This window comes from Festucalex cinctus, chromosome 15, assembly GCF_051991245.1.
Source record: "Festucalex cinctus isolate MCC-2025b chromosome 15, RoL_Fcin_1.0, whole genome shotgun sequence".
Taxonomy (NCBI): Eukaryota; Metazoa; Chordata; class Actinopteri; order Syngnathiformes; family Syngnathidae; genus Festucalex; species Festucalex cinctus.
This window is the reverse complement of record NC_135425.1, coordinates 22,219,909-22,236,523: the sequence shown is the minus strand read 5'-3', so window position 1 is coordinate 22,236,523 and position 16,615 is coordinate 22,219,909. Positions and strand designations below refer to the sequence as shown.

Here is a 16,615-nt window from a genome sequence, read left to right as displayed (position 1 = left end):
AAAATTGGTCAGGAAGCATGCCAAGGGGCCTGCAGCATCATTCGGAGCAGCTGGAAAATTTGGGTAACAACTGCATGTCTCCCTCATGTGACAACAATCTTTTTACATGCCTCATTAGGCAGTGGAGAAGGACTCGCAAAGATTTTTTTGTTTGCTTTACTTGACAAGAGTCCTGACACACAAATGGCGTGTGTAAAAATGTGCGGCACGAGAAAGCGAGATAAGTTATTGCTGTGCTTACTATTTTTTTATGTTATTGTTTTATAATTATAACCAAGAAGTGTTGTTCATATTAAGTATTTATTGCAATTACGACTTCACTACGGCGTTGGTTAGGTTAGTGAGATTATGGCGCATTCTGATTGGACAAGTTTGGGTTACGTCGCCACTACAGGGGAAAAAAAAAAAAACTTGTATGGAGTCTTCCGAAAGCATGTGGGGAAACCTGTGAGTGATAATTCTCAAACAAAAACCACACCATCATTGAAACTTGGTAATGTGAGCATCGTACATTTAAAAAAAAAAAAAAAAAAAAAGGAAAATTAAGTGGGTTGGTGCAGATGCGTATTGCATCCACTGTTCTAATTTTTTTGGGGGGGAGCTTTGTTTTTGTGTAATTTTTTATCACTTTTTCCTTTATTTTTTTCTTTTTTACTGGATATTTTTTTTCTGTCATAAAAAAAAAAAAATCTGAAAAACAGGAAAAAAAAAATATTCAGAAAAAAATCGGGGGGTTGAGGTAAAAATAGAAGCTGGGGCTCTGTTTTTCTGAGTATTTTTTGTTTTGGTTTTGTTTTTTAGAATTTTCCGCCCGTGTTCCTGGATTTTTTTTCTTCTGTTTTTCTTAGTAATTTTTCCTCCTGTTACGGAATCTATTGTAATGACAGAAAAAAAAATGTTCATTAAAACATAAAAAAACATTTTTAAAACAGAATATTAAAAACAATAATAATAATAATAAAGAACAAAGCTCCCTGAAAAAATAGTCCGAAAATCAAGATTTTTTTCCCCCAAGAGAATGCAATAAACTTCGGTAGTGTGGAGAGAAAAAAATAAAAAAATAATAATAATAAAACAAAATAAAATGGGAAATCTGCAACTGGTGCCACCCAATTTCCGTTTCCTGCTCTTGCACTTTGCTGATCCATTCATATGACCGACTTGCTGCATAATGCCTTAATATTGAGAGTGCAGAAATATGAATTTCAAACTCTTCCAAGTGTGAATACCTTGCAGATCTTATACAGGGAGTCTTGCCCATCTCCTCCAGTGTCTTTGAAGTAGTCATGAGCTGGGAACGTCCTGTTAATGTCTCGCGTGATGGCACTGTCCTGGGGGGATTCCTAGCCGTGAGATAAGGGGGAGGCGGGGGAGGGAAGGAGAGATAAAACAAATATTATACATCCATCCATCATCTGACCTGCGTTTCCTCACAATTGTTAACTAAAAGATGAAAGTGACTCACCACAAGAAATACGCCATTTGTGTGCAAATAAGTAATGTTGCTTTGAACTAGACGGCATCTTACAGTATCCAGCAATATTGCAGACAGACTTTATATGTGCATGATAAAATATTACCTAAAACAGTGCATGTACTGCACACATATGGTTTTGTGATGGTGACACTTTTGAGAGTGTACCAAATAAATAACAATGATTTCCTGTGGGAAACGTGTTTGCAATTTAGAACAACTGGAAAATTTTTGTACGCGGGCAACCTCCTCTCACATTAGACGATAATGAGCGCAGCAACAAATAAGAATAGGGATCAATCCAGAAGATACAGTAATTAATTTGGGAATTTGTTGTTATAAGAATGAGGGGTGTTAATTGGAAGATAAATTATTTTTGTCTTCTTGCGATACTACAAATGAGGACGTCAGTAAAATGAAAAATTAGTTTATTAAACGATGCGATGAGCTGACGACCAAGCTAGATAGATGGATGGATATTCATTAGCCAAAATGAACTCAAGAATAAAATGCTAAGAATAATATTTTGCTTGGGGTGTTGAAAAAAAAAGTCTTAATAAAGTTATAATTAGTTAAAGTGTTTGCGAAGCATACAACTTAGCAGTCTAGTAGAGAAATTAATTATTTAAGAGGAATAGGGACCAAGGTAAATATATATATATATATATATATAAAAAAAAAAAATCACTCCAAAATTAATGTCCTGCAAACAATGATGCTAAACTGTTCAAGATTATTTCAAACTAATCTTACAATTTACAGGACCGACTCAGAAAATTAGAATATTGTGATAAAGTCCATTATTTTCTGTAATGCAATTATATAAGCAAAAATGCCATACAGTCCGGATTCATTACAAATCAATATTACAAGCCTTTTATTATTTTAATAGTGCTGATTATGGCTTACACAGCTTAAGAAAACTCAAAATCCTATCAACATATTTTCTCAGACCAAGTAAAAAAATAAATAAAAAAAAAAAGCCATAATGAGTAATATTAAAACAATAAAAGGCTTGCAATATTGATTTGTAATGAATCCAGAATGTATGGCATTTTTGCTTATTTTATTGCATTACATAAAATAATGGACTTTATTACAATATTCTAATTTTCTGAGACAGTCCTGTACATGGCATACAGAATAATTGAATTAGAAAAAAAATGCACTGCGAGTATGCGTGCATCATGCAGCCTATACTCTTCCTTCCCAATTATGAGTAATAAACCCCATTATTATGTTTTCATTTCCAATGTGCCCCTAATACCCTGTCGTGATACCTCCATTTGTTAATTGAGTTTTATGTTTTTCTTGCAGCTAATTCAAGCTTGTGTGAGTTTCTGATATCCATCAAGTCCACGGCAGCCTCCTTCCCCCTTGCCATTAAAAGCAACATCCAGAAAGGAAGAACCGCCAGATGAAAATAAAGTGTGTGCAAAAAGAAACAGGAAGAAAGAAATAGTAAAACTCTCGCCAGCATCCGTGTTGCTAAGTGCGTTCGACAACTTGCACCACACCTAGCAAATCACGGATGAACTACCGTTTCACTTTGTTTATTTACTGTGAGTGGAAGACCGTGTACCAAGTTGATCATACAAACTGCATGTCGAGTGAACTGTATGAACTGTGTTAAATTCTTCACATTGTGTCATTCCTGGACTGCTAATACCATTACCACGTCAAAAGCAGATAGTGCAGTTACCATCTGTACAGTTTTAAGCCCAAGGCTATTGGTATCCGTCTATTAGCTCATTCGGATGCAAATCTTTCATAATTATACATTTTACAACCAGGAAGCCAGGAGTGAGCGTGCCCATAACACTGATCCAAAGCATCCGAATGAACGATAAGCTTCCATGTTGATACAAGCACCACTTAGCGACTCTTATCTCGAGTGCTGAGAGCTTAGACAAAGACCTCTGACATAAGGGCAAATTAGCTTCCCTTCTGTCTTTGTGTTCAGTTGAAGAGAGCCTTGCGTGAGAGGGGAGCGAAAACATAACCAACGTCTCATAGCGGCGGACGTTAAGTGCAGGTACCTGCAATAAATACCGTTTGCTTCTTAATGACTCAAACCGGGAGTGCAGTAAATTCACACCCCGAAAAAAACATGCACACGACAAAAAAAAAAAAAAAAAAAAAAAAAAAAATGCATTGAAAACTAGAATAGTGTCATTAAATGGAATATATACAAAAGGAATATATGCTCAGGGGTGTCTAAAATGTCCCCTCCAAGGGCTTAATGCAGAAAAATCAAAGGTTGTGTCAATTTTCAAGCGCACCAAATTCAGTCAATCAAACAATTGCATAATGTTTATATATTCCACTGTTGTTTGTTATAAGGTCAAGCAAACTAATGCCAGTTTTAAACTGTGATTCTGTTTTTGGTTCAGCTCGTAATATTCGATGGGAAAAAAAATATAATTAGTCATTTGCTTTCTTTAATTATCTTTATGGCTTAATAGAATCAATGCATTTAGAAAATTATACAGCATGGTGACACTCGTGTGGTTTCAATAATATGAACGTTACGCAATAAATTAGGCATTTTGAAATTGAATATTAGCTTGGGCGTTAGCCGCAAACATGTTTGCAGTTTCTTAATTAAGATGCAGAAAATTTCAAAGGAACTATGTTCAATCAATTTTCCCCCAAATTTGAGTGTGAGCAAGCTGATCTAATTAGTAAATGCCTCTGGTTGGCTTCTGATAAAAAAAATAAATAAATAACTGGATTTTATGGGAATGTAAACAATGGCTTAGTTGTTCCCAAAGCGGTTTCTGTCAACATAAGAAAATAATGATCTCATGAGGTTTTGATATGGATTGATTGATTTTTAGCACGCGAATATATATTTTAAGCAGTTATAACAAAATTCACTTTTCATGTAGATAAAATGTACTAAATCTATTTGTAAGAAAAAGTGTGCCGTAATTGTTGCATTACAATCATTGAATTACTCACTTGGATGTATGTAATTAAGACACAAAGGAATTGCACTTTAAAAAAAATAATAATAAAAAATACATAAATAAAAATTCAGTGATTAGTATTATTAAAAACAAGCACGAGGACAAAATGTGCCCTGCTTGTAGCCAAAAACTTGACTGGGATTGAGCCAAATGTGGCCGACCCACGATGTGGTGCGAGCGAGTGTACCGTATGACGGCTATAATGCCGGGAATAGCGGTTCAGCGTTGCACTTCCGTGGGAAGGTTGAGTTGAGTATTTAGCCCACTATTGTTTATGTCCCTGATTTTGTTTGAGTTAACACAATGGCTGACTTGTCATTCTGTTATTCTTTCTCTGCTCCCTTCCCTGTTGAAACGCCAAATAGAACATTCGACAGGATATAACGTGAACCCAACAAATTCTCCTCCTCGCATTCTTTCGCTTTCCAAACCTGACTGTGTTGTATTCTCGCCTTTGCATACCCAATCATTAAATCTTAATCATATCGTTTGTGTGCCACTTCTACTACCGTGCAGCTGCTTCAACTCCAACAAGCGAAGGAGGCATCATCGCAGACACAACCAGGTCACAAGACAAGGGAAGGGTAGACAATAATAGAAGACGATGTAAACTTCCTGCACTCTTATAGCATCAATCCACCATCATTCAGTCATCCACTTAACTCATTTGCTCCCAATAACGTGTAAATACGTTTTTTTTAATGTAAGTGTCCCAAAGACGTATGTATACGTTGTTTTTTTTTGTTTTGTTTTTTTATGCTAGAGCATACAGAAGGCTTTGATGCAGCCTCTCAGCTGCAAAGAACGGTTGCAGAAATGGTAGCTATTACACAAACGGCCAGCAGGTGGCAGCAGAACAAAGAAGTTCAACCAGGGCCATCTAGAAAAAAAAAAGCTAAATTACTTTGAATTTTAAATAATTTGTGGAAACTGATGAAACTTAGCTCTCTTCTAATGCCAATTGCTGCAAAACAGAAACAGATAGAAACATACTTTTTTTTCCTGATGAAAGAAAAGACTTTAATCTTTCTTGTGGTAGGTTCCATGCTTTTATAGCAATAAAACACAATATTCTGTGGGCCTTGCAAAATTAGTCAAAATCCAGTAAAACGGCCGGGAGCGAACGGAATGGCTTCTGTGAAAATGGCTGGGAGTGAATGAGTTAAACGTGTGCTGCCTCATTACCACAATGCACCCTCAGCGCTCTGCAATCTGGTGCCGGTGAATTACAGTCCATTTACATCATGTTAGCATTTTCTCCGCGACAAGCGAAAATGGCACGTTTGCAATTTAGCAAATGATGAAGTTCTGCATGACTTGAAATCTATTGCTTTTCTTTAAGAAAGACAAAAGAATTCTATTGACCTTATTTGTTACAGTCAGTCATGATGTGCAGCATGTCTGTTTTGAACGTGTTATCATCTACGGCAATAGTGTCCAAACTACAGCCTGGGGGCCATTTGCGGCCCGCCGTCCATATTTTAGCGGCCCGCGACATATGCTAAAAATGGCATTTGACTCAGTTCAAATAAAATAAAAACAAAAATGTTTGGAGATGGTCAAAGTAAGAAGGGAAGGTGTCGAAAAACACAGGTACTATTAAAGGTTATTTTAGTTAACTAAAACTAACGAAAAAACTAAAATTCCAAAAACAATTTCGTTAACGAAATAAAATAAAAATGAATATTATTTTTTAAAAAAGAAAACTAACTGAAACTACATTTTATGTTTACAAAACTAACTAAAATAAAACTAACTATAATTATAGTAAACGTCCTTCGTTTTAGTCTTTGGTAATTCATTTAATGCATGAGCCTTTGGGGGTGATTTTAAATGTGATTTTTAGTAGAGTTATTTTGATATAAACCGGAATGGTGTTTTTTAAATATTGTGCACAATACTACACATTAAAAAAAATAAAATAAAAATACTGAAACTAACTAAACTAAAACTAAGCATTTATTAAAGAACTAAAACTAATAAAAAAAAACTAACAGAACCATCCTGAAAACTAAATTAAAACTAACTAAATTAAAAAAAAATAAAAATAAAAACTAAAATGAAAAATTCCAAAACTATAATAACCCTACTGCCATATTACAAATAAATTGGTTTATATACTGTAGCATTTTTTTTCTAAATATGGAAAAGCACAAATAAATTACTCAAAAAAGTTCCACAAATACGTCAAATAGTACATAGAGATAAAATTACATTTATTTTCTCAGTACAGATGCACAACATGTACAAAGCTACAATACATTATACAGTACATATAAGTTTGCCACCTACAGATCATAAAGTCTTCTGGGATTGGCCGCAGGGTCTCATTTCAAAGTGACAGTAAAAAATAAACACATTTGATGGATTTATTTCGACATTCTCAGTCTATGAATTCAACTTACAAAACTCATTCTGGATATGACTATGACTTGTATTGGTAAGAGTGGACTCTATCTCAAAGTACATTTTCAAGACCAAAAAGTCAGCTGCTCACAAAAGCTGGGTCATGAGTGTACAATTAGCTCCGTAGTGGTGTGTCCTATTTAGAGCCTAAAATAACCACAAAGAAAACCAACACAGATTGAAAGATAGATAAGGAAATGTCTGTCTCCAGCTATGCATGTGTTAAAGCACAGTCATTGATTATGGTTGTAAAACCGCTTGTAAGCATGTCCAATGTTATTTAGTACTTTTAATTTTTGTGAATTTTGTCTAACGTAATAATTTAATGATCGTAACGCTCAAGAGGCTTTTTATTTACAAGGAGCGATGCTGTATGTACAGTCTGAAAATTCATTCACAAAACAATGACTCCACTTGCTCGCTGACCAACAAACAATCCAGAAAATAGTGCACATAAAATAGTTGGCAGCAGCAACACCCGTCATCTGACATTGAATTGCCTTTAAAAAATAAAAATAAAAATAAAAATCCGATCACTTCTGTTGATTACAATCTGTTCTTTTCAAGCATAAAAATCATTTTACAGTAGGTTCACCTCGATAAAGCCAAGGGAAAAACGCACTTTCAGAATAAATACAATTGCAGTTATATTTCGCCCCATTTAAGTCTTCACAATAGAACAGACACATTCATTATGCCATTTCTTTAAACTGACAACGAGGTGACAACAGGACGTAGTAACATGAACGATTATCATATTTGGCACTGATTCACAAATGACAGCATTTTGTAAGACAAGACGTGAATCTATCATGATTGTGCATCATAATTACAAAACTACACCCACGGAAAAACAAACAAACACTTAAAATATCCTCAAGTGGGAGTAAGTCGAGCAATGGAAGGTGATAACCGCGTTAGCACCCTTGCTTTTAACAGTCTTGTTCAGCCATTGGTCGCGTTCCGGTATACCCGAACTGTGCAAACTCTCACTCAGCAGTTACAATGTGAGCTTTATGAGCTCGGAAAATGGACAGCCCATGTCTATTCGGTCTAACAGTCACATGTCTACAAAACGGAGCCCTCTGGAAATAGAACGCATTCCCACTTCAACTTGTATTTCAAGGCAACAATGAATAACTTCAAGGTGCGCTTCACAGTCTTGACGATCTTACACCAAAAGTGTAGAAACCTCTCAAATATTAGCCTCCATATTGGAAAACAAATTATTTAAAAAAAAAAAATGCAAACTTTCTTTGGTATATAACATAAGGTACTGCATATAAAGCTATGTTGTCTATTTCCACGGTTTGTTCTCATACAATAGATCTATTCAGCTCGCTCAATGTGAAGTTCCAGTAAGCTCTGAAAAGTACAGCTGAAGAGATGACGAGAACATACAATACATGCATGCACACGGACGCATGGAAGTCTCAGGGGTCACTCTCCTTTCAGAAGAACTTTGTAGCCAGGGAGAATGGCCCCTTTGTTTTGTTTTTGTGTGTTCTTTTCCTGTGATGCTCAACGGTTTTTGTGCAAATGCACAGGTACATTACAGTGTTCACAATACTGCACCTCACAACCACTGCACTCAACGGGACAAGGCAGTTCTTCACATTAGGGACGTGAAGTTTCAGCTACCGCAAAACACAGCGTGTCATCAGACCACTGTCCTCAGGCAAAAGATGTACCAGATTATTAAATGATGTACCAGTTATCAGCGTACAGTTAGTGTGAAAACATTGACTCTCTCGGTTTTGCTGGATGGTTTACACATAATTTTCTAACAGACATCAGAGAAAATCGGGGTGACAACTGCATTACATGCAACAACAAAGAGAAAGGAGTTGAAAAAAACAGCAGTTTGTCTAACAGTCAAAGCCACTGTTGAGCATTCATTAAACTCACTGAATTTTCATCAAGATTGAATATCCAATAGAAACTTGATACCTCTAAATTGTTTCTTTGTGTTTGCTTTTTACTGATAAAGCGCAATCAGACGTATCATTCATTGATTTTAATAAATGCAATGTACAGCAAGAATACCTCAAAGTACATCATATTAACAGTTCAGCTCTTCCACGTTTCCTTCACGATAATATTCAATCCTTGCATTGTTTTGCCTTTGCAAAATAAGTTAAGATACATTTCCGAACAAACACTTGACAAAACATCCCATCCCCTATAAAATCCCATCTATCTTTCACAGACTGTCCCTCCCAAGAATGAATGACACCTTGAATGGCTATTTAGGACAGTTTATCCTTCAGTGCTTGACTACAGACTCCTCCCACCCGCCAGCTGCGGCGTGAGCAGAGAGGACATCTGTGTAACCTCCAAATGTGACAAACAGTGGTGGCACGACGACGCCTCCTTTCATCACTTCGTGGAAACATTTCGACTTGCAGAAGAGCTTCTGAGTGCCCAAAGTCTGTCCCCAATGCATACGCTACACATGACATGTTGTGCCAATCCCTGCGTCTCCATGGCCAGATCCGAACCCTGCCCCAGCACATCCCTGTTCAATAGAACCAATGAATGCTTTTTTGTGTTTCCGTACGCCGAAGCCGCTGCCACTGCGCTGCAAACAGTAGGAGCAGAGACGCTTGAGGCCCTTCCTGAAGGCGGAGTTGGACAGGCTGTAGATGAGACAGTTACAGAAGCTGTTGCTGATGGCCAGCCAAGTGGTGAGGAAAGACGCTGCGGGGTGGTGGTAGATCCCACCACTCTCCAACAGAAAGTAAAGGATATAGGGCAACCAGAGGATGTAGAAAACGCTGGTAATACGGAAAAGTACCATGGCATACCGTTTGTCCGGGTATGTTGAAGATGGCTGATAATGCGACGGTTGATGGTGGTGTTTCTGAGGTTTTAATAAGCCGGGCGAATGTCTTTGGTCGAGCTCGCCATTGTCCTTGAGCAGAGATCCGGATGTCAAACCCGGGTCTTGGTGCGGCTGGGGTCGGTAACGTGCGCGGCGCTCGCTGATCTCCCTTGTGTGCTGCCGGCAAATCTTGAAGATGTTGGCGTACGTGAAGCAGACGGTGAGCGTGGCGGGGGCATAGAGAAGCACGACAATGAAGGTCGTGAAGGCCGGCTGGGTCCTCCACTTGACAGCGCACCACTCCACCACGTCGCCGTGATAACCCGGCTTCCCCCACCCAAGGAACGACGGCAGAAACACCAGTGCCGAGTACAACCATATCAGAACGATGCAGCAGCGCACTCGGCACGGCGTCACCAGGGCTGCGTAGGTCAGGGGCTGCGTGATGGCGATGTAGCGATCCACGCTCACGCATGCTAACGACGCCATTGAGACAGACTTCAAAACGGACACCATGTATCCAAACACCTGGCAGGTGAGTTTGGGGTCAAGTCCTTGGAGGTGATGAAGTAAGGACAAGGAGGGGAAGAGGCAGCTGACACCGACAAGCAAATCAGCATACGCCATCGTCTGGATAAAAGCGCTGGTGGTGTGCTGGCTCAGCAAAGGGGCGCAGTGAAAAACAAAAATCACCACCAAGTTGCCGGAAATTATCAGAACAGTGAGGAGAAGGATAATGGAGACTTCAAGCAGGCAGGTAGTGATGATTTTGGAGTAACTAATTTCAAGCAGACAAAAGGGAGCAGAGAAGTTCGACAGGTCAGCAGAACTTGGGTTCAGTGGATCCAAGGAGGAATTCATCATCTCGGGAAGGACGACGTCTCGTGGGGCCCTTCAAGGGTAAGGTGAACCCAAGGACTATTTTTATAGGTAGTTTCCTAACTGCACAGTTTCAGTCTAAACCAAATGCTCCATATTTCAGTTGCGTAGTTCCATAGTTCTGCCACTTCATTTCACTTCAGTTCAGTTCATTTCAGTTCCAAGAGGGATGGAAAGCTGATGAAGCCCTCTGATTGCGCAAATTAACACAAAATGTGTCTAGTGTTTTCCACTGTGTGTCCTGAGCACAAGGCAAAAAAAAAAAAAAAGTGCCTTTTCCAGTCTGGTTTATGCTTGAAAAGTCTTTGGTGCCCGTAAACACAGAGATGCCTCCAACGTCCCCTGCAGAAGGGGCAGAATGAGGAGTCCCCCTTAAATTGTTGTAGTCCGCCACATCACAAACACAGCTCCCAGTAAAAATATATCATTGTCTAACATGCTGAAAAAAACAAAGCAGTCATGCTCAGTCCAGCTTTTTTCCGGATTTTCGGTCTTTTCCAGTTCGTTCCTTGCCTCTTCTTTACCGAATTTCCACCACACTTCCGTGTGTGCCGGCTCTCCCCCCCGCACCCCAAGTTTCCGCCTAGTCCTTTGCCACAGTATCACAGCCAACAGCTGAAAGGAAAGCAGTATATGATGTGACAGATGTTCAAAATGCCTGAACACACACAGACAAATAAACAAACCTCCGCACCTCAGCCGTACTGTCTATGAGGAGCAGCAGCAATAATGTCTGAAGTGCAAATGAGGTAGGGCAGGCATGCCGGCGCTGGAAGAACCCCTCTGCCTCCTCTGATGATGTCTATCCTCCTTTACTAACAGTCTCTTTCTCTTCCTTACTCTCACAGTCTCCCTCCCGCTCTCTCTCCCTCACTTGCTCGCAGAAGAAACAGCGGCAGAAGTCCCTCCCTTCGATGTGGCTCAAGCCAATCATCAAGAGTAGAGACATGCGGCTGCCCCCATCCCACACCTTCTCCGACCCCCTCCCCCACCCAACCATTTTTCTTCTGCCACTGTGCAGTCATGCGCATAGTCAGATTAGTATTGCAAAAATTAAATACGGATACAAAAGAGTGTTTAGTGTTCACCCACTTGTGTGCAACATCGTCTTTGAACTGCGTCCGTTTGCCCAAATCCCTGATTTTGAATACACGAGTTACACTTGAAATACTGACGGAGTCATGAGTAAAATTTACAGTAAACATTCCTGTGATTATTATAAATACACAGTGTTTTGCACTGCTCTGAAAAACAGGAAATACACACTACTTCAGTGTTGATCTATTTGTGATTGTATTTGAGTGTTCTCCTGCTTTCAATGAAATAATACAGAACATTGTTTTGACATTTGAATTTATACAGAAACTAGAAATGCATGGTTGTAAACAACCCCACTGTAGTCCTCCAATTGCTTATAATTTCCAGTTATGGAAAAATTATTAGACCATCTTGTTTTCTTCGATTTCTTGTTCATTTTAATGCCTGGTCATTCTAGGTATATTATATGACTAACAGACAGAAAAGGAAACATCTAAAGAGGAAGTCAACCACCAAAAAAATTTCTTGACACTAATATGTTCTATGCATTCCCACGAGTCTAAATATGGTATTTTGGTTAATATTGTGTTAGTGAAATATGAGTTAAGCAGCAAAATCAAGCAGTTTTTTTTTGTTTTTTTTAATCAATATCATAAGGTGGCCATTTTACCACAGTTGCTCAGGTCTCAGATCACATCCAATCACAGCTCAGCTTCAGAAAACGTGAGCTGTGACTGGCCTTTGCCTAAGCCGTGAGCAACTGTGATGTCATCTTCAGTCGACAGCAAGTGGCAAAATGTTCGCCCCATGAGAAAACGGCTAGACATTGCTGCATAACTCATATTCCACAAATGTATTGCAGTGGTACCTCAGAGTTTGAACATAATTCGTTCTTGTGGATTGTTCAAAGTCCGAATTGTTCAACCTCCGAAAAGTTTTTCTTCCAATAGGAAATAATATAATTGCAATTAATCCGTTCCCAAGCTATTTTAATTTCTATTCATTTACAAAAGTCTGTACAGCATTTAAACAATTAAAAAATACCTAACCTTTTTTGATGTGGTGTGATGGCATCAGTGGATGAAACATGCTATGTTGCTATGATGCATGCTTTAGAGTGGTGATACTCTCCCAATGACCAACCAGCATTAGTCAGCAATATGGTATCAGCTCTGCATGCTTGGAACCATCGAAAATAAGAATGTGATCCACTTGTGGGAAACAATAATCCAATAGAGAAAAAATTAACATTCCCTGAACTTAAACCTAAATTGCATTTATATGCCCTCTTTTCCATGCTGTCCTATTCCTTAACCAGCCGCACAAGCTATTGTGATAATGCTTGTTTCCCAAATGTACAAAAAAAAAAAGCACAGCAAACAACAGAACTAGACTAAGAGAATTCCTATTGAAAGTGGAAGTGTAGCACAAATAATTACATTTCACAGCCTCTGATTGTGTTAATTAGCACCATAAACAATAGCGCGACAGATAATTCCTCACCAACTTGCCCATGTGTTGTTGTGGCAGTTAAGGAGAAGACCAAATAACACAAGTAGGAGTTAATCAAGTTCAGACAAAAAGGACTTGAATATTCTGGAAACACTCTGCTGCCTGCTAAATCACTGGACGCTCAGTCAATCTATCAGGTACACCTAACACTATTTGTCAGGTAGTGAATACAGCCACAATGTGATTATCAATGTAGCAATACATGATTAAGAATGGCAACAGTGCTTTGTGGAAAAACATGCTTGGGGTATATTCATGAAACTGGAATAAAACAATCAAATGACACAAGACTATGAAATAAATCTGAAGTTCTAGTTGGATGGGAAGGGATGTGTATTAAATGTTAAAACACCTTGGGACCTATTCACTAAAGGTTTGCGTCGCCTTTGCACGGCGCTAACCGTTAAAAATGGAGCAATCCAGGAGCGCCTAATTCACTAAACACAGGCAGAGGGGGAAATCAGTCACTAAGTGCGCGGCCAACCAGATTTCACCACGGTGCGCCGGTGTTATTTGCGCGTATGTAAATTAGGTCATTTGACGCAAAATATGCCCACCCTAATGCAAATGAGACTCTTTGATATGCAGCATCTAATTCACTAACGCCAGCGCAAATAGCCACACAGAGTTTGTGTGACGCAAATAACGTTTTTGGAAAGCATGTATTAACCTGACGCAACCTCGGTCCCGGGATCATGATAGCAGTGCATGTCATGGTGCATCGGCAATCGGCAATGGCGGGGAGGCATTTTACGATCATTTTTACGTGCCAGATGCATACTGTACGGCCACGCCAACCTCTGAAAATATATTTCTTAAAAACGATCGCACCAATCATTTGTACTTTATGAATGAATGACGTCTTTGTCGTCCTCTCTGCTCTGTACAGCTTAACGGCGCTGTAAACGCTTACTCTCGGTCCAACCTCGCTTTCTGATAATGTCATCTTTCTCGCAACTGTTACTATAACAACCGTGTTCTTGGCGCAAATCCATTGCCATGTGTGGTAAATCAGGTGCAAATTTGCTGTCCGTTTTGTGGGCGTGTTTGCGCTGATGATTAGAGCAATATCCTTAGTGAATAGGTGGGTAACTGGGCGCAGACTGCGTGTGCAGTTGTGGTGCAATATTTTGCGCTATTAACGCGGCGCATTCTTGGTGAATATACCCCAACGTGTGTATGTATGCTCACATCAATTCCTTTAGGGCTAACAGATTTGCAGATGCTGCATGAGACTACAGTATTTTGAAAGCGTCAGCTATAGTGAGTCGGCACAAGCGAACCCGTCATCTTAATCTCCCTCCTAGCAGACGGTTGCTCATTATAAACTCGAAAGAACTAGCCAGGCCTGCGTTTCTAGCTTTAAGATTGCATCTTCTTAAACAACTTCGTCGTGATCGGCCCCCATCACTCTAATGAAGCAGGGCTACAACTTACGAGGATATGGCCTGTTATGATTACATCTAATTACACAGGACCGTGCACTAAAATTAGAAGCCTCATCGGATATTAATAGCCAAATGCTAGATGATCCACATCCTCGTTTAATGACTTTGTGAAGGCTGCAGGAGTTTGTCTCGTGCGGAGCAATTTGCCGTCGCGTGATCGAGACCCAAACACGCGCATACACACACACCAGCCTGCACCTTTCTCTCTCCACCCCACCCACAAAATCGAGACACACTCCTTTGCGTTCACGCACCCCCTCTGCCCATCGCACGAGGAGCTAAAAATAAATGACAGTAAGGAGGAAAGGGTTGGATGGGGAGGAATGGGATAAAAGATAGCAGAGAGAGGCAAGGGAATAGAGCTCATCAAAGAAGAGAGGAAGGTGAGAAAAAAAAAGTCCAAGATACTAAGAACAAAATGGCAATAATAATAGGGTGCAGTCACAATGATAAAGAGGAGGGAGCATGACATCCTGACACTGAGCTGAGCACACAGTAGACCTCAACTTTATACACTACACAAGATCTCACTGCTAATTTAAACGACCCAACATGGAGGCTCCATGCTTGTTTCTCTTTAACAAGCCGCTCCTATCTTGGGGGTCATGGGAGCGTTTGTTGGCATGCAGGTCCACGAGACACAACTGCTGGTCTGCGTTGGCGTTTGGCTCCGCAAGAACGAGCGCATGATACACACTCCCTACTTAACCACTACAGTGCTTTGCCTTACACGTCTCTATTATTATTTTTTTTTTTTAATTATCACTTCACAATTCAAAATATCCAGCCACCATCAATTCATGCCGTTTTTCCTGCAGTGGCAGTAAAACATAAGGTGGTAGCAGTAATGTACCATTAAGCTTGTTTGCAGAATGCCAATAAACCCCACATGTTGAAGAAAAAAAAAAAATGTGATTTTTGTGTGGGGCTGGTAAAGACTCATCAAATTTCCATTCATTTCAATAGGATAGGATTGTTTGAGACACAAGTGTTTTAAGGTGCAAGTGTGGTTAAACCCCTATCGCAAGGCTCCACTGTGTTACTGTACCGCAACTGAGGCCCTGTTTAAACGGAAGCAAAGCCGGCTTCGTTCCTCAAACAAAATCTTGTACCGTCTCAAGACATGTGACTGTCCAAAAGAAGACGCCTAGGACGGTTAACGGCTGTAATATATATGCCAAGTCTGGAGTGGCGCTGTTGCGCTGCCATAGGGAGTTAACAGAAAGCGCAGAAGAAGAGGAGCAGCTATACTGCACATGGCGTCCACATTGGAACGTACGGGGCGCGTTTTGAAATCTTTCCACTCTGGAGCCCGGGTTCTAAAGTGATCGGTTTCAAGCTCCGAAACCGAGCCACCGTGTGGACGAACTGCTCTCAGGTTAAGAAACGTGCGGATACATTGAAATGGGCTTTCGTGTGAACATCACAATGTGAAAGATACCCCTTCAAGTACTGGTTGCATTGGCACACACAGTTTTTACAAGAAACCAGCTGACTACAAGATAACATTTGAACTTTCTAATCGGAATGAAGTTTGACATGTAACCGCACCATGCGGTTGACATCATGCACTTTTTGTCTTTCACAAAAGGCCCTCAGTTCTTTCAACAACTAACTTATGTTTTCAACAAACCTTGGGTACCTCTCGGAAAAGTGACTAACACATGGCAAAAATACAAGCGCTGGTTGACTGTCACAATGGCCTTTTTGTCTTGCTGAAAGTGCTGTAACAATCATGCTGTATGTGGACAAAAGTATCGGGGCACATTGCTTTAGTGCAAGAACTCCAGAGCCCCTATCCAGCCTGTTCTCCAGGTTTCTCCCCACCAACACACCTGATTCATGACCAGCATAGTTATCAGGCTTCTACAATACTTTCTAATGAGCTGATCATTGGATTAAACTGAGTTGGAGGAGGGAGACGTGGAAAACAGGCTGGATAGGGGCTCTCAAGGACTTGACTTGGGCACCTCTGCTTCAGCAAAAACTGCAGGTCCAAGTCCCATTTGAGTTCATCCCATTGAAATAGTTTAAGTCAGGGTTCTCAGGTTTTTCTAAACAA

The 16,615-nt window shown here is 39.9% G+C and overlaps 2 protein-coding genes across 6 annotated transcripts in view; both read right to left on the bottom strand.

Moving 5' to 3' along the window:
• The window catches only part of rabgap1 (RAB GTPase activating protein 1), a 61,069-nt gene that overhangs the window by 18,545 nt on the left and 25,909 nt on the right, over positions 1-16,615 (bottom strand). For all 4 annotated transcript variants that reach the window (XM_077497337.1, XM_077497338.1, XM_077497340.1 and 1 more), the window contains one exon: positions 1,230-1,343. In XM_077497337.1, coding sequence (XP_077353463.1) covers positions 1,230-1,343 — 114 coding nt within the window. The remainder of the gene's footprint in view (positions 1-1,229; positions 1,344-16,615) is intronic.
• On the bottom strand, positions 6,646-11,400 carry LOC144002693 (putative G-protein coupled receptor 21). 2 transcript variants are annotated; one of them, XM_077498134.1, is made up of 2 exons: positions 11,242-11,400; positions 6,646-11,170 (listed from the first exon to the last, which is right to left on the bottom strand). In XM_077498134.1, the coding sequence occupies exon 2, from the start codon at positions 10,538-10,540 to the stop codon at positions 9,302-9,304; it is 1,239 nt and encodes a 412-aa protein (XP_077354260.1). In that variant the 5' UTR covers positions 10,541-11,170; positions 11,242-11,400; the 3' UTR covers positions 6,646-9,301. The 2 variants fall into 2 exon arrangements, with proteins under 2 accessions (XP_077354260.1, XP_077354259.1); XM_077498133.1 differs by having other exon boundaries at positions 11,250-11,400.

What these genes read in the sequence shown, in the direction of transcription:
- LOC144002693 (XM_077498134.1), bottom strand. Translation starts at nt 10,540, where the DNA reads ATGATGAATTCCTCCTTGGATCCACTGAACCCAAGTTCTGCTGACCTG.